The sequence below is a fragment of the Salmo trutta genome, chromosome 11, assembly GCF_901001165.1.
Source record: "Salmo trutta chromosome 11, fSalTru1.1, whole genome shotgun sequence".
Taxonomy (NCBI): domain Eukaryota; kingdom Metazoa; phylum Chordata; class Actinopteri; order Salmoniformes; family Salmonidae; genus Salmo; species Salmo trutta.
The window spans coordinates 21,118,366-21,139,557 of record NC_042967.1 but is presented as its reverse complement, the minus strand read 5'-3'; the positions used below and the strand labels follow the sequence as shown (position 1 = coordinate 21,139,557).

The window sequence follows — 21,192 nt, the reverse complement described above, 5'->3', positions numbered from 1 at the left end:
GCCACCGTGGACTGTGGTATAAAACAGAAGCGCCAGATTCTCACAAAACTCTATGTAAAAGGATTGGCGCGTGAGAGAGGAGAGGAGACGAACCAGGTAAGCCCCCGGTCCTGGTTGAACCGAATAGCCCATGGTGTTTCAACAGAACGGATTAAGGCCTAGGCTGCCCACCAGCGTAACACTCATAATTGGATAAACATTTTGAGAAGTATTTCTTAGCCTACATTTATAAAAATGTTAAATATCATTGTAGGCCTAGTCCAAATAGGGTTCGTTGTTGGTGATGGAATAAATATTGGCTGTTATTAGAAATTGATAACGTCTAGTTATTGTTTTTGGTGATGGCTTATGTTACAGTACGTTTTAGAAAACGGTTTTAACCAGTTTAAACAAACTTTTTAAGTTTTTGTAAGGATTGTCACAATTTATTTGAGGCTATGCTACAATATGCTACCATGACCTTTTATTAGAGTTGTTGGATGCTGGCAGTAATGTTGGTTGTGGAGGAAGCTGGAAAGGCCCACATCACAATGGAAATAATATCAGAGACATCAGGAACATGAGGACATTTCTAGATATCATCATTAACATAGTTCATAGATTACTGGGAATGCATAAACAATATTAAAGGATTTTAATCCATTGAACTGTAATCTATCCTAGTTTAAATGATGAAACGTCCCTCTCTCTCCCGCTCCATCTCTCTCACATGCCACCTCTCTCTCCCTCCCCTCTATCCCCCCCTCTCTCTCTCTCCCCTCCCCTCTCTCTCTCTCTACAGACATGAATAGAGCTACTAAAACCCACATGACCTCCCCCATGTTTTTCCCTGGCATGGGTATGGCTCCTTTTTTCAAGGTGATCTCTCTCTCACACACACACACACACACACACACACACACACACACACACACACACACACACACACACACACACACACACACACACACACACACACATTTAAATAATGTATTATATGATTAACACAAACACACTAATATCTATCTATCTGTCCCTGTAGGTGACTGTGTTTGAGCAGGAACACTTCCAGGGCAAGTGCCAGGAGTTTACCTCTGAGTGCTGTAACATCCAGGACTGTGGTCTGGACAACATCCGCTCTATCAGAGTGGAGAGTGGAGCGTGAGTCTCTTACCACCCTGGTTGTCTGTGGAGGCTGTGTGTGTGTGAGTGGGGGTATCGGTGTGTGTGTGTGTGGGTGGGTGGGTGTATGATTCTCTGTGCTGTAGCATGTTGTCATGCACGGTCAACCATTGACCACCAGGGTGGGGTGTTGTCCCTTTGTCCTGCTATTGTCTCACTGTATTTTAATCTGTCTCCTTCTCTTTGAATGAAATACAACATGTCAGTAACTCTCTCCCCCTCTATCTCTGAATGTAACATGTCAGTAACTCTCTCTCTCCCCCTCTCTGCCCCCTTCTATCTCTGAATGTAACATGTCAGTAACTCTCTCCCTCTCTCTGTCCCCTTCTATCTCTGAATGTAACATGTCAGTAACTCTCTCCCCCTCTCTGTCCCCTTCTATCTCTGAATGTAACATGTCAGTAACTCTCTCTCCCCCTCTCTGTCCCCTTCTATCTCTGAATGTAACATGTCAGTAACTCTCTCCCCCTCTATCTCTGAATGTAACATGTCAGTAACTCTCTCCCCCTCTATCTCTGAATGTAACATGTCAGTAACTCTCTCTCCCCCTCTCTGTCCCCTTCTATCTCTGAATGTAACATGTCAGTAACTCTCTCTCCCCCTCTCTGTCCCCTTCTATCTCTGAATGTAACATGTCAGTAACTCTCTCCCCTCTCTGTCCCCTTCTATCTCTGAATGTAACATGTCAGTAACTCTCTCTCCCTCTCTGTCCCCTTCTATCTCTGAATGTAACATGTCAGTAACTCTCTCTTCCTCTCTCTCCCCTTCTATCTCTGAATGTAACATGTCAGTAACTCTCCCCCTCTCTCTCCCTCTCATCTCTGAATGTAACATGTCAGTAACTCTCTCCCCCTCTCTCTCCCCTTCTATCTCTGAATGTAACATGTCAGTAACTCTCTCTCCCTCTCTCTGTCCCCTTCTATCTCTGAATGTAACATGTCAGTAACTCTCTCTCCCCCTCTCTCTCCCCTTCTATCTCTGAATGTAACATGTCAGTAACTCTCTCCCTCTCTCTGTCCCCTTCTATCTCTGAATGTAACATGTCAGTAACTCTCCCCCTCTCTGTCCCCTTCTATCTCTGAATGTAACATGTCAGTAACTCTCTCTTCCTCTCTCTCCCCTTCTATCTCTGAATGTAACATGTCAGTAACTCTCCCCCTCTCTCTCCCTCTCATCTCTGAATGTAACATGTCAGTAACTCTCTCCCCCTCTCTCTCCCCTTCTATCTCTGAATGTAACATGTCAGTAACTCTCTCTCCCTCTCTGTCCCCTTCTATCTCTGAATGTAACATGTCAGTAACTCTCTCTCCCCCTCTCTCTCCCTCTCTCTCCCCTTCTATCTCTGAATGTAACATGTCAGTAACTCTCTCCCCTCTCTGTCCCCTTCTATCTCTGAATGTAACATGTCAGTAACTCTCTCTCCCCTCTCTGTCCCCTTCTATCTCTGAATGTAACATGTCAGTAACTCTCTCCCCTCTCTGTCCCCTTCTATCTCTGAATGTAACATGCCAGTAACTCTCTCTCCCTCTCTGTCCCCTTCTATCTCTGAATGTAACATGTCAGTAACTCTCTCCCCTCTCTGTCCCCTTCTATCTCTGAATGTAACATGTCAGTAACTCTCTCTCCCTCTCTGTCCCCTTCTATCTCTGAATGTAACATGTCAGTAACTCTCTCCCCCTCTCTGTCCCCTTCTATCTCTGAATGTAACATGTCAGTAACTCTCTCCCCCTCTATCTCTGAATGTAACATGTCAGTAACTCTCTCCCCCTCTATCTCTTAATGTAAATTGTCAGTAACTCTCTCTCCCTCTCTCTCCCCTTCTATCTCTGAATGTAACATGTCAGTAACTCTATCTCCCCTTCTATCTCTGAATGTAACATGTCAGTAACTCTCTCTCCCTCTCTGTCCCCTTCTATCTCTGAATGTAACATGTCAGTAACTCTCTCTCCCTCTCTGTCCCCTTCTATCTCTGAATGTAATATGTCAGTAACTCTCTCCCCCCTCTCTGTCCCCTTCTATCTCTGAATGTAACATGTCAGTAACTCTCTCCCCCTCTATCTCTGAATGTAACATGTCAGTAACTCTCTCTCCCTCTCTGTCCCCTTCTATCTCTGAATGTAACATGTCAGTAACTCTCTCCCCTTCTATCTCTGAATGTAACATGTCAGTAACTCTCTCTCCCTCTCTGTCCCCTTCTATCTCTGAATGTAACATGTCAGTAACTCTCTCTCCCTACCCCTGTAGCTGGGTGGGCTTTGAGCACCATGACTTCCAGGGCCAGCAGTTCATCCTGGAGAGAGGAGAGTACCCCCACTGGGACGCCTACAGCGGCTCCCTGTCCTACCACGTGGAGCGCCTCATGTCCCTGCGCCCAATCTACTGCGCTGTGAGGACTGTGTGTGTGTGTGTGTGTGTGTGTAGGGGGTGAGTGTGTATATGTGTGTATGTGTGGGAGAGAGAGAAATACAGCGAGAGATGGATACATAGAGAGCGTGTGAAAGAGGGTCAGTATTCTATGTTAGTGTTTACAGAAGACAGTGGGTCAGTATTCTATGTTAGTGTTTATAGAAGACAGTGGTCAGTATTCTATGTTAGTGTTTATAGTGGTCAGTATTCTATGTTAGTGTTTATAGAAGACAGTTCTATGTAAGTGTTTATAGAAGACAGTATTCTATGTTAGTGTTTATAGAAGACAGTATTCTATGTTAGTGTTTATAGAAGACAGTGGTCAGTATTCTATGTTAGTGTTTATAGAAGACAGTATTCTATGTTAGTGTTTATAGAAGACAGTATTCTATGTTAGTGTTTATAGAAGACAGTATTCTATGTTAGTGTTTACAGAAGACAGTGGGTCAGTATTCTATGTTAGTGTTTATAGAAAACAGTGGTCAGTATTCTATGTTAGTGTTTATAGAAGACAGTATTCTATGTTAGTGTTTATAGAAGACAGTATTCTATGTTAGTGTTTATAGAAGACAGACAGAGAGGATAGAGTACTGTGTGTCAGTGTGTATGAGAGAGAAAGCAAAAAGGAAACAGTGAGATTGTTTCCTAGCATTGTGTTTAACCCTCCCACTCTCTCCCTCTATCCTCTCCCCCTCTATCCTCTCTCCCCCTCTATCCTCTCTCCCCCTCTATCCTCTCTCCCCCTCTATCCTCTCTCCCCCTCTATCCTCTCTCCCCCTCTATCCTCTCTCTCCCTCTATCCTCTCTCCCCCCCTCTATCCTCTCCCCCTCTATCCTCTCTCCCCCCTTCTATCCTCTCTCCCCCCTTCTATCCTCTCTCCCCCCCTCTATCCTCTCTCTACCCCCCTCTATCCTCTCTCCCCCCCTCTATCCTCTCTCCCCCCCTCTCTCCCCCCTCCCCCTCTATCCTCGCTCCCCCTCTATCCTCTCCCCCCTATCCTCGCTCCCCCTCTATCCTCTCTCCCCTCTCTATCCTCTCTCCCCTCTCTATCCTCTCTCTCCCTCTATCATCTCTCCCCTATATCCTCTCTCCACCCTCCCCCTCTATCCTCTCTCTCCCTCTATCCTCTCTCCCCCTATATCCTCTCTCCACCCTCCCCCTCTATCCTCTCTCTCTCTCTATCCTCTCTCCTCCTTCTCCTCCCAGTCCCACCAGAGCAGTCGTATGCAGATCTTTGAGACAGAGAACTTCATGGGCCGCAGCGTTGAGCTGTGTGATGATTACCCCTCTCTGAGGGCCATGGGCTGGTGCATGCCTGAGGTCGGATCCATGCACGTTCAGTGTGGCGCGTAAGTCAACATTAAGCACAAACTCACTCACAGATACTGTACAAAAACAATGGCACACACCTCAGGAGGTTGGGCTCGTGGTAACTGCTGGATCAAAATAAGTGGAATGGTATCAAACACGTGGTTTCCATTTGCTCTGATCCAGCCGTTATTATGAGCCGTCCTCCCCTCAGCAGCCTCCACTGACACAACCACACTCCAATCTTGCTATAGTGAGACAATAAAAAGCAAAACATTGAGTGACACAATTCAGTGTCAAGCAAAAGTCCACTCTAAGCCAAACATGTTTCTCCCTCCCTCTATGTCCCTCCTCTCTCCCTCTGCACCCCACCTATCACCTTCTCTCCTTTCCCCCCTCTGCTCCCTCTCTCCTCTCCTTTCCTCCCTCTGCTCCCTCTCTCCTCTCCTTTCCCCCCTCCGCTCCCTCTCTCCTCTCCCTTCCCCCTCCACTCCCTCTCTCTCCATCCCTCTACCTTCCCCCCTCCGCTCCCTCTCTCTCCTCTCTCCCTCCATCCCTCTCCCTTCCCCCTCCGCTCCCGCTCTCTCCTCTCTCCCTCCATCCCTCTCCCTTCCTCCTCCGCTCCCGCTCTCTCCTCTCTCTCTCCCTTCGCTCCCTCTCCCTCTCTCTCCCCACAGCTTTGTGTGCTACCAGTTCCCCGGCTACAGGGGCCAGCAGTACATCATGGAATGTGAGAGACACAGTGGAGACTACCAGCACTGGAAGAACTGGGGCTCCCACTGCCAGACCCCCCAGATCCAGTCTATCCGCCGTATCCAGCACTAACCGGGCCCAGAGCGGACCGTACCCCTAACAGAGCCTCAGGCTTCGGCCTAGGGCTGGGTCTACTGGGGCCTTGTCACAGCACGGCCACCACAAACACAGTCAGTCAGAACCATCCCACCGTTTCTACTAACACATGTCAACTCCGTCACTGACTTCCTCAGACACTCTGGTTGATAACACAACAGGGTGTCAGTCCTACGAGAGGCGACTCGTATGTCAGCGCCGTAACAGCAACGTGAGACGAGTTAAATCATCACCGTAACACATGTTATAGAGGACCGTTATAGTGTAATAACGGTCTAGCAGGTTGTAGTATATATCACAGATATATATCAGGGACTTTGGTTCACCAGCACCAATAACAGCAATAGACAGTAGTGGTGAGAGAGGAGGGAGATCATCACTGACCAATAAACTCATGCTCACCTCAAACCTGGGTCCTGTGTTCTTCTTGGGTACTATATGTTTGTACACATTCACTATATACCGTACTATAAACTGGGTAGTTTGGATACTGGATGCTGATTGGCTAAAACAGCATTCAGCCGTGTGTATGTGAGACCGTATACCATGACTATGACAGTTAGCCTTTTCCCCTTTATTAAAATGGCCACATCAACAATAGTTTGGCATGCCGATGTAGAAAAAAAGCGTTAGATGAATTTGAGGGAAAACAAAACGAAAAGAACACCGTGAAACAAACAAAGTGGGCACTTACCTGATTCACTGACTGGTGTGTAGAAAACGGGATACATTGTGAGTTTGGGAACACAACAAAAACGGAGATGTACTATACATATGTCTTCATACACATATCTACTATATACTGTACTATATGTCTTCATACACATATACTGTACTATAGTCTTCTATATACATATCTACTATGTACTGTACTATATTCTTCTATACACATATCTACTATATATTGTACTATATGTCTTCATACACATATACTGTACTATAGTCTTCAATACACACTACTATAGTGTACTATGTCTTCATACACATATCTACTATATACTGTACTATATATATATATATGTCTTCTATATAGAGACATCGAAATGTCTTCATACACATATCTACAATACATCTACTACGTATATACTTGTATTATACTGTACATCTGTACTGTGTACTCAACATCTATTGTACTATACATAACTTTTGCCTCTGGGGGGTGCTCTTGAGCCAAAAGAGGTCCCTTAAATCAGGGTTTCCCAACCCTCTCCTTGGGTTCCAACAGACATTTCACATTTTCATTTCAACCTTAAACTGGCACGCTGATTTAATTAGTCAACTAATCATCAAGCCTTTGACTAATTGAACCAGGTGTGCCAATTTAAGGTTAAAACAAAAATGTGAAACGTCTGGAGAGGCCCAAGGAGAGGGCTGGGAAACTCTGCCTGAACTCAATGGACAGAACTAGCCCAGGAATGACCTGATTGGAGCACACACAAAGGGGCATACCTCCCCACAGCCATGACTTACAGCTTTTCTTACTAGCCTACTAACGGCTGTGTGGTTTAACGAGAAAAAAATGGATTCATATAATACCATATGTGTCTATGAAACAGTCACCTCTCAAACCAAAATTTGAGTTAAAAATAACTTTTACACTCAGTGTACCTTTAAATGTATGTGTGTGTGTGTGTTGACTGTATGCTTGTATACACATTTAGCTGTTGTCATGGCGTCAGCTCATGGGGATCCAAATAAAGATCAAGTCTTATAAAAAGTTAATGTTTTTTTGTGAATTTTATATATCTTTACGGCTTTCTTACAGTGTAGGAGTGACTTTTTTAATGTTTTATTTAACTAAGCATATAAGGTGTTCACTTTTATGAACTAAGTTTCCATGGTGATATTAGTTGGTCTTCGATAACAGAACACCCACATTAAGAGGCACAAAACCAGCTTTATACTCAGAAAACAACTTCAAAACTCACTTCAGTCATAAGAAAAACAATTACAATCAATATATTCTCATTATAATTCATGACTATAATTACATTTTTTCAAAATCATTGATTGAATAAATTCCTTACAAAAAAAACAACATAAAATGTAGGCCACTCAAAACAGCTGAGCTAGGAACCATGACAACACAGCTGGTTAACAATACAATACAGTGATACTGTTGAAATACAAAGGTTGTGTCCCAGATGGCACCTTATTCCCTCTATAGTGCACTACTTTTGATCAGAGCCCTGTATGTGCCCTGTGACGTACTTAACTGCACATATGTTTCAGGTGTCTATACAGTACGGGTGAGTCCGAAATGGCACCCCATTCCCTATATAGTACACTACTTTTGACCAGAGCCCTAATGGGCCCTGTTCAAAATGAGTGCACTATATAGTGAATAGTGTGACATTTGGGCCACACCCCATGTGATCATGCATCGGAAGGAAACGGGTTCATATTTGAAGTGGAGTAAATAACTTCTTCCCTTTTCAGTTGTGTTATGAGAAACCTTCTAAACTGAATTCCTGTCCTCTCTTCATCCTCTTTCTTTCTGTGTAAAATCCCCCGTTATTCTCTTTCCTCCTGTACAGCTCTGTTTTATCCTCCTGTACCCTTGTTTTATCCTCCTGTACCGCTCTGTTTTATCCTCCTGTACCGCTCTGTTTTATCCTCCTGTATCACTCTGTTTTATCCTCCTGTACCGCTCTGTTTTATCCTCCTGTACCGCTCTGTTTTATCCTCCTGTACCGCTCTGTTTTATCCTCCTGTATCACTCTGTTTTATCCTCCTGTACCGCTCTGTTTTATCCTCCTGTACTGCTCTGTTTTATCCTCCTGTACCGCTCTGTTTTATCCTCCTGTACCACTCTGTTTTATCCTCCTGTGGATGAACCTCTTCAATTATGACTGGGTTTATTATCTATATATGTCAATCCCCCTCTAGGTGCGTGTCAATAGCCTAGACATACAGTATTGTCTGCGTTCCAAATGGGACCTTATTCATAGTGCACAACTTTTGACCAAGGTTAAAGTTCGGGGTCAAAAGTAGGGCACTATGAAGTGAAAAGTGTTACATTTGAGACACACCCGTTTTGTCTCTTCTTCTGATTCAGCTCCTTTCCTTAATCTGCACTGATGAAAGAGAGCTGGACTGGGGAAAGTACCTAGAGGATACCTAGAGCACAGCTAGAGGACAGCTAGAGGACAGCTAGAGGTCAGCTAGAGGATACCTAGAGGATACCTAGAGGATACCTAGAGGTCACCTAGAGGACAGCTAGAGGGTACCTAGAGGACAGCTAGAGGACAGCTAGAGGGTACCTAGAGCACAGCTAGAGGACAGCTAGAGGACAGCTAGAGGTCAGCTAGCGGATACCTAGAGGATACCTAGAGGATACCTAGAGGTCACCTAGAGGACAGCTAGAGGATAGCTAGAGGACAGCTAGAGGACAGCTAGAGGATACCTAGAGGATAGCTAGAGGATAGCTAGAGGACAGCTAGAGGATAGCTAGCGGATACCTAGAGGATAGCTAGAGGATAGCTAGAGGACAGCTAGAGGATACCTAGAGGTCAGCTAGCGGATACCTAGAGGATAGCTAGAGGACAGCTAGAGGATACCTAGAGAACAGCTAGAGGATACCTAGAGGACAGCTAGAGGATACCTAGAGGACAGCTAGCGGATACCTAGAGGATACCTAGAGGACAGCTAGAGGATACCTAGAGGACAGCTAGAGGATACCTAGAGGACAGCTAGAGGATACCTAGAGGACAGCTAGAGGATACCTAGAGGTCAGCTAGCGGATACCTAGAGGATACCTAGAGGACAGCTAGAGGATACCTAGAGGACAGCTAGAGGATACCTAGAGGACAGCTAGAGGATACCTAGAGGACAGCTAGAGGATACCTAGAGGACAGCTAGAGGGTACCTAGAGGACAGCTAGAGTAGAGGATAGCTAGAGGACAGCTAGAGGATACCTAGAGGACAGCTAGAGGATACCTAGAGAACAGCTAGAGGACACCTAGAGGACTCGCGCTCTCTCTGTCTCTCGCTCTCTCTCACTATTTTTCACTCTTTCACTCTTCTTTAAATCTCCTCCCTCTTTCTCTATCCCTCTCCCTCTCTCTATCCCTCCTTCTCTCTCTCCTCCCTTTCCCCTGCTTGCTCGTAATCATCGTCTCGCCTCCTGCGCTGACCCCTAGCCCCTCCCCTCCTCTCCCTGGTCGAATCAGAGCCCTGCGACCCTGCGTCTCCGCCGAAGTCCTCCCTGATCACCTCCTCCTGCTGCTCTTCATCCTCATCCTCATCACTCTCCTCCGAGTTCGACTCGTCTGAATTTTCCTCCTCCAGGTAACGATAACCTTTGACCTGAGGAGGAAGTGACATGGTCAAAATTATATTACATTACAGACCAAACATGTCAATTGATGACTTTGTGTCATTATCGAAGACACTTGATATTGCTCTTTAATTGTCTTTATTGCCAATGCCAAACTTTAAAGAAAGACTTTCATTTCGATGTTCTGTTTGCTTGTCTTTATCGCATTACTAGTGAAGGTGATATGTGATATTTGCTCTTTTCTCTCCAGCCAAATGGTATTTTAAAGAAAAAAAAGCAAAAACATAGCAAAAAGTGAACAGATTGTGATAGGTTACCTTGTGTTTGGGGCGGGGAATGCGAGGCAGTCTGAAAGGCATGTTCTTGGACAGGTGTCGCTCCATCGTCCAATAGCAGAAGCATGCCAGCAGCAAGATGACCAATAGAATGGAGAGTTTGGCCTGAGGAGGAGGGACCAGGAATGAGAAGGAGAGAAAGAGAGGAGTGAAATAGCACTTTAAATTAATCATTTTTACACTTTTTCTAACACACATGGACACACACACGGACACACACACGGATACACACACGGACACACACACGGGAACACACACGGACACACACACGGACACACACACGGGGTCACACACACGGGAACACACACGGACACACACACGGACATGCGTACACACACGGGGACACACACGGACACAGGGACACACACACACCCTCATGATGAGTCCAGTCCACAGGTAGACTATGAAGATGGCGATAGCCTGCCACCAGTGGTAGATGGTGTAGACAAAGTCCAGTCTCTCTTTATCTTCATACAACATACCCAGGAGAACTGACAGACACGGAGAGAGAGAGAGAGAGAGAGAGAGAGAGAGAGAGAGAGAGAGAGAGAGAGAGAGAGAGAGAGAGAGACAGTGGAGAGTGGGGGGCAGGGGGGGGGGGGTGCGGTGGAGAGGGGGGTAGATAGAAAGAGAGCAAGAGAGAGAGGAGGGCAGTGGAGAGGGGGGGTAGAGAGAGAAAGGGGAGGTGAAGAAGGAGATAGGTAGAGGGGAGGAAGGTATGGGAGAGAGAGAGGAGACATAAATGTTTGAAATGATTAAGTCTGAACTGGAAAAGAACAACACTTTTCCAACTAGGAAATAAAAGAGTCCAGTGTGTGTGTGTGTGTGTGTGTGTGTGTGTGTCTAATCAGAGTACTAAAACTCACTGCTGAGTCCAGTCTTATTCAATGCAGACCCCATTCCCCAGAGGGCGATCACCACCAGCAGGTAAGGCAGTTGATCAGGTGAGCGTGGCGCCGGGGACCAGAACAGCAGGAACACCAGCAGAGGACCGTGGATCACAGCGCCCCCTAGCAGAGAGACGTAGCGTGGCAGCCTGAGGAGGGACAGGGACAGGCAGGAGAACAGGGAGCAGGACAGACCATAGACCATCACCAGGAGATACAGCCACTCCAGACCCACCGTACACACACCATACGACTGGGAGGGAGGGGAGACATGAGGGTAGGTTAGAGGAGAGAAAAAGACAGGGAAAGTAGGAGAATGGGGGGGTGAACAGGACAGAGAGAGAGATTGTGAGTGAGTGAGTGAGCAAGAGAAAGAGAGAAAGAGAGAGGAAGAGCATGAGCGAGAGGAGAGAGAGAGAAAGAGCATGATCGAGAGAGAGAGAGAGAGAGAGAGAGAGAGAGAGAGAGAGAGAGGAGAGAGCGAGGAGAGATCGAGCATCATGAATACAGCTTCCCTCCAACAGAATCTAAGTCTACACTAGGTAAAGTGACGCAGTAGGTCTGTGAAAGCTACATGGACAACATTCAGACTCCAGCTACTACAGTTATTAAAGGACTTCCTGTAATGACTACCAGAGTGAGTCCGGTGACAGAGAAGAGTGTGTCCAGTCCACTGTAGATGAAGAAGGGGATGAGGAGTCTCAGTCTGTAGTCTCTCAGGTGTTTGAAGGGCAACTGGAAGATGTTCCCCCAGCCGATACTCCTCAGATCGATCTCCTCTGTAGGGCGGTACGCAGCCCCGCACACCGCCAGGAACTATGGGTAAAACACAGTGAAGGACTGTGGGACAGCAAGCAATGGACTCTGGGTAATCTCGGAGGGTGTTGTATTGATTGTTGGGTGTAATAAAGCTAGGTTTTTAGGATGATCATTTTAGGTAGGTGTGTACAGACGTGTCTTTGCCTGTGTGTGTGTGTCTTACGATGATCATGGAGAGGAAGGCGGCCCCCATGAGAACACTCTCCACCTGGATCAGCGCCAGGGAGCGAGGGAGGCGCTTCAGGACGGTCCTGTTGAAACCCTCGATCATACCACTGCCCTCCGCACCTGGAGGGAAGGGGGAGGAGTTATTAAAACCACCAATCATAGCACTGTCCTCTGAACCCAATAAAGAGAGAGGGATAAAGAAAGTGATGAAACAAAAACCTGTATATTTTTTAAACCATTGATCAGAGAGAGAGAGAGAGGAGGGGGGAGTGGGGAGGGGGGATGAGAGAGATTCAGGTGCATGAAAACAGTGCTATTAAAACCATTGATCAGAGAGAGCGAGAGAGAGAGAGAGAGAGAGAGGAGTGGGGAGGGGGAGTGGGAGGGGGGATGAGAGAGATTCAGGTGCATGAAAACAGTGCTATTAAAACCATTGATCAGAGAGAGCGAGAGAGAGAGAGAGAGAGAGAGAGGAGTGGGGAGGGGGAGTGGGAGTGGGAGGGGGGATGAGAGAGATTCAGGTGCACGAAAACAGTGCTATTAAAACCATAGATCATGCTTCTCCTCTGAGAGTCAGGGTAAGGAAATGGAAGTTAATAACAGACTACTGGTGAGTTTACCACAGTGTTTAACATTGTACAGTGTGTGGTTGTAGTCACTAAGGTACTGGTGGAGGAAGATGCGCTGGGGGAACTCTGCAAACACCAGGCTGAGCTGAGAGACACAAAGAGAAACACAGCCAGACATCAGAATCCTCACACACACGAACACACACACAAACACACAAAAGGCTTAACCGATATCACTCACTGACTGACAAGTGACTCGACCAATGGCAACATACATGGAAGATGATGAAGAACACGGATTGGAAGACGATGACATAGCGATGACACGCCCCCTTGGGTAGTTTCTTCTGTTCCTGAACGTGATCATCCTTATAGTTGACATACTCATAGTACTGTTGGGCCATCCTGAGTGAGTGAGAGAGAGAGACAGAAAGATAAACACAATAAAATACAGTGTGATTAACACTACACAGCAAAACACAACATATCACCGCATAACAATGCATAACACAACAAACACTGCAACCCATACAAGCTAGCTCTAAATGTATTCTGGTCTGTGTGACGATGTGTGTGTGTCTCAATTCTCCACTTCCTAACCTTGTGATGTAGTTCCCTAATGACGCCCACAGCGGGACAATGGCTGCACCAATGGCCACAGCCGATGGTACCAGGGTGTAGTATCGCTCCCAGTAATTGGTTGAGACGAAGAGAGCGTAAATTCCACTGGCCAGAAACATCATCCACTTGGTGCCCAGAAACCTGAAAGAGAGAGACATAGGATGGAGAGGAGAGGGGAGAGGAGAGGAGAGGAGAGGAGAGGAGAGGAGAGGAGAGAGCGATAGCGAGAGAGGAGCGAGAGAGAGCGAGAGGATAGAGAGCGAGAGGATAGAGAGCGAGAGCGAGGAGAGAGGAGAGAAAGAACGAGAAGAAAGTAGGAGTATGTGTGTAGACCTGATTAGTATGGAGGTGTATAACAGGTGTATGTATGTATGTATGTATGTATGTATGTATGTATGTATGTATGTATGTATGTATGTATGTATGTATGTATGTATGTATGTATGTATGTATGTATGTATGTATGTATATAGTATACCTGATGAGTATGGAGGTGTATAACAGGCCTATGATGGGTGTATGTATGTATGTATATATATATATATATATAGTATACCTGATGAGTATGGGGGTGTATAACAGGCCTATGATAGGTGTATGTATATATATATATATAGTATACATGATGAGTATGGGGTGTATAACAGGCCTATGATAGGTGTATGTATATATATATATAGTATACCTGATGAGTATGGGGTGTATAACAGGCCTATGATAGGTGTATGTATATATATAGTATACCTGATGAGTATGGGGGTGTATAACAGGCCTATGATGGGTGTATGTATATATATATATAGTATACCTGATGAGTATGGCGGTGTATAACAGGCCTATGATAGGTGTATGTATATATATATAGTATACCTGATGAGTATGGGGGTGTATAACAGGCCTATGATGGGTGTATGTATATATATAGTATACCTGATGACTATGGGGGTGTATAACAGGCCTATGATAGGTGTATGTATATATATATATATATATATATATATATATAGTATACCTGATGAGTATGGGGGTGTATAACAGTGCAATGATGGGTGTATGTATATATATATATATATATATAGTATACCTGATGAGTATGGGGGTGTATAACAGGCATGTGATAGGTGTATGTATATATATAGTATACCGGATGAGTATGGGGGTGTATAACAGGCCTATGATAGGTGTATGTATATATATATATATATAGTATACCTGATGAGTATGGGGGTGTATAACAGGCCTATGATAGGTGTATGTATATATATATATATATATATATATATATATATATATATATATATATATATATATATATATATATAGTATACCTGATGAGTATGGGGGTGTATAACAGTGCAATGATGGGTGTATGTATATATATATATATATAGTATACCTGATGAGTATGGGGGTGTATAACAGGCCTGTGATAGGTGTATGTATATATATATAGTATACCTGATGAGTATGGGGGTGTATAACAGGCCTATGATAGGTATATATATATATATAGTATACCTGATGAGTATGGGGTTGTATAACAGGTCTATGATAGGTGTATGTATATATATATAGTATACCTGATGAGTATGGGGGTGTATAACAGGCCTATGATAGGTGTATGTATATATATATATATATACACTATACCTGATGAGTATGGGGTTGTATAACAGGTCTATGATAGGTATATATATATATATAGAATACCTGATGAGTATGGGGGTGTATAACAGGTCTATGATAGGTGTATATATATAGTATACCTGATGAGTATGGGGGTGTATAACAGGCCTATGATAGGTATATATATATATATAGAATACCTGATGAGTATGGGGGTGTATAACAGGTCTATGATAGGTGTATATATATATATAGTATACCTGATGAGTATGGGGGTGTATAACAGTGCAATGATGGGTGTATGTATATATATATAGTATACCTGATGAGTATGGGGGTGTATAACAGTGCAATGATGGGTGTATATATATATAGTATACCTGATGAGTATGGGGGTGTATAACAGGCCTATGATAGGTGTATGTATATATATATATATAGTATACCTGATGAGTATGGGGGTGTATAACAGGCCTATGATAGGTGTATGTATATATATATAGTATACCTGATGAGTATGGGGGTGTATAACAGGCCTATGATAGGTATATATATATATAGAATACCTGATGAGTATGGGGGTGTATAACAGGTCTATGATAGGTATATATATATATATAGTATACCTGATGAGTATGGGGGTGTATAACAGGCCTATGATAGGTATATATATATATATATAGAATACCTGATGAGTATGGGGGTGTATAACAGGTCTATGATAGGTGTATGTATATATATATAGTATACCTGATGAGTATGGGGGTGTATAACAGGTCTATGATAGGTGTATGTATATATATATAGTATACCTGATGAGTATGGGGGTGTATAACAGGCCTATGATAGGTGTATGTATATATATATATATAGTATACCTGATGAGTATGGGGGTGTATAACAGGCCTATGATAGGTGTATGTATGTATATATATATATATATATATATATATATATATATATATATATATATATATATATATATATATATATATATATAGTATACCTGATGAGTATGGGGGTGTATAACAGGCCTATGATAGGTGTATGTATATATATATATAGTATACCTGATGAGTATGGGGGTGTATAACAGGCCTATGATAGGTGTATATATATATATATATAGTATACCTGATGAGTATGGGGGTGTATAACAGGCCTATGATAGGTGTATGTATATATATATAGTATACCTGATGAGTATGGGGGTGTATAACAGGCCTATGATAGGTGTATGTATATATATATATATATAGTATACCTGATGAGTATGGGGGTGTATAACAGGCCTATGATAGGTGTATGTATATATATATAGTATACCTGATGAGTATGGGGGTGTATAACAGGCCTATGATAGGTGTATGTATATATATATAGTATACCTGATGAGTATGGGGGTGTATAACAGGCCTATGATAGGTGTATATATATATATATAGTATACCTGATGAGTATAGGGGTGTATAACAGGCCTATGATAGGTGTATGTATATATATAGTATACCTGATGAGTATGGGGGTGTATAACAGGCCTATGATAGGTGTATGTATATATATATAGTATACCTGATGAGTATGGGGGTGTATAACAGGCCTATGATAGGTGTATATATATATATATATATATATAGTATACCTGATGAGTATGGGGGTGTATAACAGGCCTATGATAGGTGTATGTATATATATATAGTATACCTGATGAGTATGGGGGTGTATAACAGGCCTATGATAGGTGTATATATATATATATAGTATACCTGATGAGTATGGGGGTGTATAACAGTGCAATGATGGGTGTAACATTGATCCCCATCAGCATCTTCTTGTCGATGTCCTCCAGACCCAGGTTACCGTACTTCACCTCCCTGTACGTCTCATCATAGTGGAGGATCAGCTGCATCTGCAACAGGCCTGCAGACACACACACACACACACACACACATATAAATGAATGAATACATTACATACACAAAACATGCACAAAATGGAATACAGGCATATATGAATAGAACTGACAGACAGAGACACACAGACAGGCAAGACAGTCAAAGACAGTCAGTCAGTTAGACAGACAAGACAGTCAAGACAGTCAGTCAGACAGTCAGTTAGACAGACAAGACAGTCAAGACAGTCAGTCAGTCAGTCAGTTAGACAGACAAGACAGGCAAGACAGTCAGTCAGACAGTCAGTTAGACAGACAAGACAGGCAAGACAGTCAGTCAGACAGTCAGTTAGACAGACAAGACAGGCAAGACAGTCAGTCAGACAGTTAGACAGACAAGACAGTCAGTCAGACAGTCAGTTAGACAGACAAGACAGGCAAGACAGTCAGTCAGACAGTCAGTTAGACAGACAAGACAGGCAAGACAGTCAGTCAGACAGTTAGACAGACAAGACAGTCAGTCAGACAGTCAGTTAGACAGACAAGACAGGCAAGACGTCAGTCAGACAGTTAGACAGACAAGACAGGCAAGACAGTCAGTCAGACAGTCAGTTAGACAGACAAGACAGGCAAGACAGTCAGTCAGACAGTCAGTTAGACAGACAAGACAGGCAAGACAGTCAGTCAGACAGTCAGTTAGACAGGCAAGACAGTCAGTCAGTCAGATAGACAGAGAGACAGACAGGTGTTACCCATGTAGACGCTGTATATGATCATGCCCCCGACGCTGGCCCCCAGGACATTCTTCACCACGCCCAGCTTCTTCCTCCTGTAATACTTCTTCTCCTCCTCTTCCTCATCGTACTCCGGCTGGGGGCCCAGGAACTCCTCCATCTGGGGAAGGGGTGAGGAGAGAGAGAGGTGAAGGGAGGGGGATAGGGGGAGGACAGGGGAGGGGAGAGGGGTGAAGGGAGGGGGAGAGGGAGAGGACAGGGGAGGGGGAGAGGGAGAGGGAGAGAGAGAGGTGAAGGGAAGGGGAGAGGGAGGACAGGGGAGGGGAGAGAGAGGTGAAGGGAGGGGGAGAGGGGGGACAGGGGAGGGAGAGAGAGAGGTGAAGGGAGGGAGAGAGGGGGGACATGGGAGGGGAGAGGGAGAGGGGAGAGAGAGGTGAAGGGAGGGGGAGAGAGAGAAAGAAAAAGAGAGAGGGGTGAGGGGAGGGGGAGAGGGGGTACAGGGGAGGGGAATGGGGGAGAGGGAGAGAGGTGAAGGGAGGGGGAGAGGGAGAGAGAGGTGAAGAGAGAGAGAGAAAGAGAGAGAGGTGAAGGGAGGGGGAGAGAGAGAGGTGAAGAGAGGGGGAGAGAGAGAAAGCAAGAGAGGGGGAGAGAGAGGGGTGACGAGAGGGGGAGAGGGAGGACAGGGGAGGGGAGAGAGAGGTGAAGGGAGGGAGAGAGGGGGGACATGGGAGGGGAGAGGGAGAGGGAGAGAGAGGTGAAGGGAGGGGGAGAGAGAGAAGTGAAGGGAGGGGGAGAGAGAGAAAGAAAAAGAGAGAGGTGAGGGGAGGGGGAGAGGGGGTACAGGGGAGGGGAAAGGGGAGAGGGAGAGAGGTGAAGGGAGGGGGAGAGGGGGTACAGGGGAGGGGGAGAGGGAGAGAGAGGTGAAGAGAGAGAGAGAAAGAGAGAGGTGAAGGGAGGGGGAGAGAGAGAGGTGAAGAGAGGGGGAGAGAGAGAGAAAGAGAGAGAGGGGGAGAGAGAGGGGTGACGAGAGGGGGAGAGTGAGAGGTGAAGGGAGGGGGATAGGGGGAGGACAAGGGAGGGGGAGAGGGAGAGAGAGAAGTGAAGGGAGGGGGAGAGGGAGGACAGGGGAGGGGAAAGGGGAGAGGGAGAGAGGTGAAGGGAGGGGGAGAGGGGGTACAGGGGAGGGGGAGAGGGAGAGAGAGGTGAAGGGAGGGGGAGAGGGGGTACAGGGGAGGGGGAGAGGGAGAGGGAGAGAGGTGAAGGGAGGGGGAGGGGGAGAGGGAGAGAGAGGTGAAGAGAGAGAGAGAGAGAGAAAGAAAAAGAGAGAGAGGTGAGGGGAGGGGGAGAGGGGGTACAGGGGAGGGGAAAGGGGGAGAGGGAGAGAGGTGAAGGGAGGGGGAGAGGGGGTACAGGGGAGGGGGAGAGGGGGTACAGGGGAGGGGAAAGGGGGAGAGGGAGAGAGGTGAAGGGAGGGGGAGAGGGGGTACAGGGGAGGGGGAGAGGGAGAGAGAGGTGAAGAGAGAGAGAGAAAGAGAGAGAGGTGAAGGGAGGGGGAGAGAGAGAGAAAGAGGGGGAGAGAGAGGGGTGACGAGAGGGGGAGAGAGAGGGGTGAAGGGAAGGGGAGGACAGGGGAGGGGGAGAGAGAGAAAGAAAAAGAGAGAGGGGTGAGGGGAGGGGGAGAGGGGGTACAGGGGAGGGGAAAGGGGGAGAGGGGGTACAGGGGAGGGGAAAGGGGGAGAGGGAGAGAGAGGTGAAGAGAGAGAGAGAAAGAGAGAGAGGTGAAGGGAGGGGGAGAGAGAGAGGTGAAGAGAGGGGGAGAGAAAGAGAGAGAGGGGGAGAGAGAGGGGTGGAAGGGAGGGGGATAGGGGGAGGACAGGGAGAGAGAGAGAGAGGTGAAGGGAGGGAGAGAAAGAAAAAGAGAGAGAGGTGAAGGGGGGAGAGAGAGAGAGAAAGAGGTAAAGAGAGGGGGAGAGAGAGGTGAAGGGAGGGGGAGAGAGAGAGAGAGAGAGGTGAAGGGAGGGAAATACAGGGTTGTTAGTGTTGTAGTTATCATTTTTTTATAATTTCATTTTTAATAATTTCAGAGAATAACTAATAAAACAAGAGAGCACACTATCATAACAAACCAAAAAAGTGTGGAATGCTCCTTAAAAATCACAGGATATTGCATTGTAAACATCGGTAGCAAAGTTGAAAAAACATTGTATTTTCATGTTTTTTGTCACACAACACCTGTCCTTGAATATTCCCCTGAGGACCGTCGGGTAACAGGTCATCAATGTTAATGTCGCCATTAGGGGGCGCAACAGGCGACTCCGCCACAGCCTCACGGTACACGTTCTCTTCCGTGTCGGCCTCCGCCATCTGTCGGACGATACAGTGAACAGCAGTAAGCACATGAAGATTGAATTTCTTTTGACACTTTAATGAAAATAGACTACTAATGAAGTACGGTGTAATAAACGTTTTAGCCATGGGGGAATATGGTTGAGTTGAGCACAGTGGCTTGCTGCTTCTTGATCAATCATTCAAAGATCAAAGAAATAAGAAATACAACTATTATTCCATTATCAATGAATACATATACGTTGATAATTAGATTGCATTAAAACGTTTTGACTTCTAAAACAGTGTGACCAATAAGAACACCATTTTAAATAGTGACCATCTACAATGGCGGACAATACAACTATCTTGAATATATAAATATTTATGAAAACAAACATTTAAATCAATGTCGTATAAAATACGAGTGCGCGATTCAATACATGGAAAGATGCAATACACTCACCATTATTATGTCAGGATCGGCGTCGTTCGGTCGCACTTCAGGTCTATTGTATTGTCATGTGCACGAATAAAACTGCGTATTCTTTCTTGGTACCCCGTCGCGTACTACTGTACTTGCGCTTCTCCTTTCTAGTGTTAAAGCTCAGATCCCAAATTAAAACTTTCATTAGGGAAACGAAACTCCGCTGTGTGGCCACTTCCTCTTTTTAACCCCATCCATAACGTTTGTCTTAAAGCTACAGAGCATGTTTAGTTTCACGTTGTATTAGATTGTCTTAAAAGCGACAGAGTATATTTAGTTTTAAGTTGTGTCAGTTGTATGTACGGGATACGCATGGTATACATCGTCCTACGAAATGTAGGTTCCATCCCGAAAAAGCAACGTACAGTGCATTGACTGCGCTTGTGTGTTGTAAAGTCAATATGACCCTAGAAATTGACAGTTGATTTTATTTGCAATGGGAGGGTGGTTTCAAGAAACTGTGGGAAAAGTCATACAAGTCTACTAAGTAAAACATGTTTGAGATTGAACACCTTATTTTCCTGCAATGTTTAACATTGAATAAGGCATATACATCCCAAATGGCACCCTATTCCCTATATAGTGCACTACTTCTGACCAAGGACCATAGTGTTCTGGTCAAAAATAGTGCACTACATAGGAAAAAGGGTGCCATTTGGAACATAAAAATAAGTACAGTGTTATTGTATTACTGTGAAGAAAATACAGTGTAGATTGCATAACTAA

At 45.1% G+C, this 21,192-nt stretch overlaps 2 protein-coding genes across 6 annotated transcripts; one reads left to right on the top strand and one right to left on the bottom strand.

Moving 5' to 3' along the window:
* On the top strand, positions 1-6,133 carry LOC115202466 (beta-crystallin A1). The gene is made up of 6 exons (XM_029766626.1): positions 1-96; positions 782-858; positions 1,022-1,140; positions 3,406-3,547; positions 4,775-4,917; positions 5,554-6,133. Exons 2-6 carry the CDS (start codon positions 784-786, stop codon positions 5,699-5,701), a joined length of 627 nt encoding a protein of 208 aa, XP_029622486.1. The 5' UTR covers positions 1-96; positions 782-783; the 3' UTR covers positions 5,702-6,133.
* A 1,469-nt stretch (positions 6,134-7,602) lies between these two features.
* Positions 7,603-20,672, bottom strand: LOC115202451 (protein unc-93 homolog B1). Of its 5 annotated transcripts, none has more exons than XR_003879972.1 (14): positions 20,446-20,672; positions 19,887-20,018; positions 17,673-17,814; positions 16,796-16,949; positions 13,383-13,544; positions 13,058-13,187; positions 12,834-12,927; positions 12,209-12,333; positions 11,860-12,042; positions 11,206-11,479; positions 10,712-10,830; positions 10,322-10,444; positions 9,363-10,033; positions 7,603-9,329 (listed from the first exon to the last, which is right to left on the bottom strand). XR_003879972.1 is itself a non-coding variant. In XM_029766603.1 (13 exons), exons 1-13 carry the CDS (start codon positions 20,446-20,448, stop codon positions 9,791-9,793), a joined length of 1,884 nt encoding a protein of 627 aa, XP_029622463.1. In that variant the 5' UTR covers positions 20,449-20,672; the 3' UTR covers positions 7,603-9,790. The 5 variants fall into 5 exon arrangements, 1 of the variants encoding a protein (XP_029622463.1); XR_003879971.1 differs by having other exon boundaries at positions 7,603-9,604; positions 9,643-10,033; XR_003879973.1 differs by having other exon boundaries at positions 7,603-9,527; positions 9,665-10,033.
* Positions 20,673-21,192: the final 520 nt, after the last annotated feature.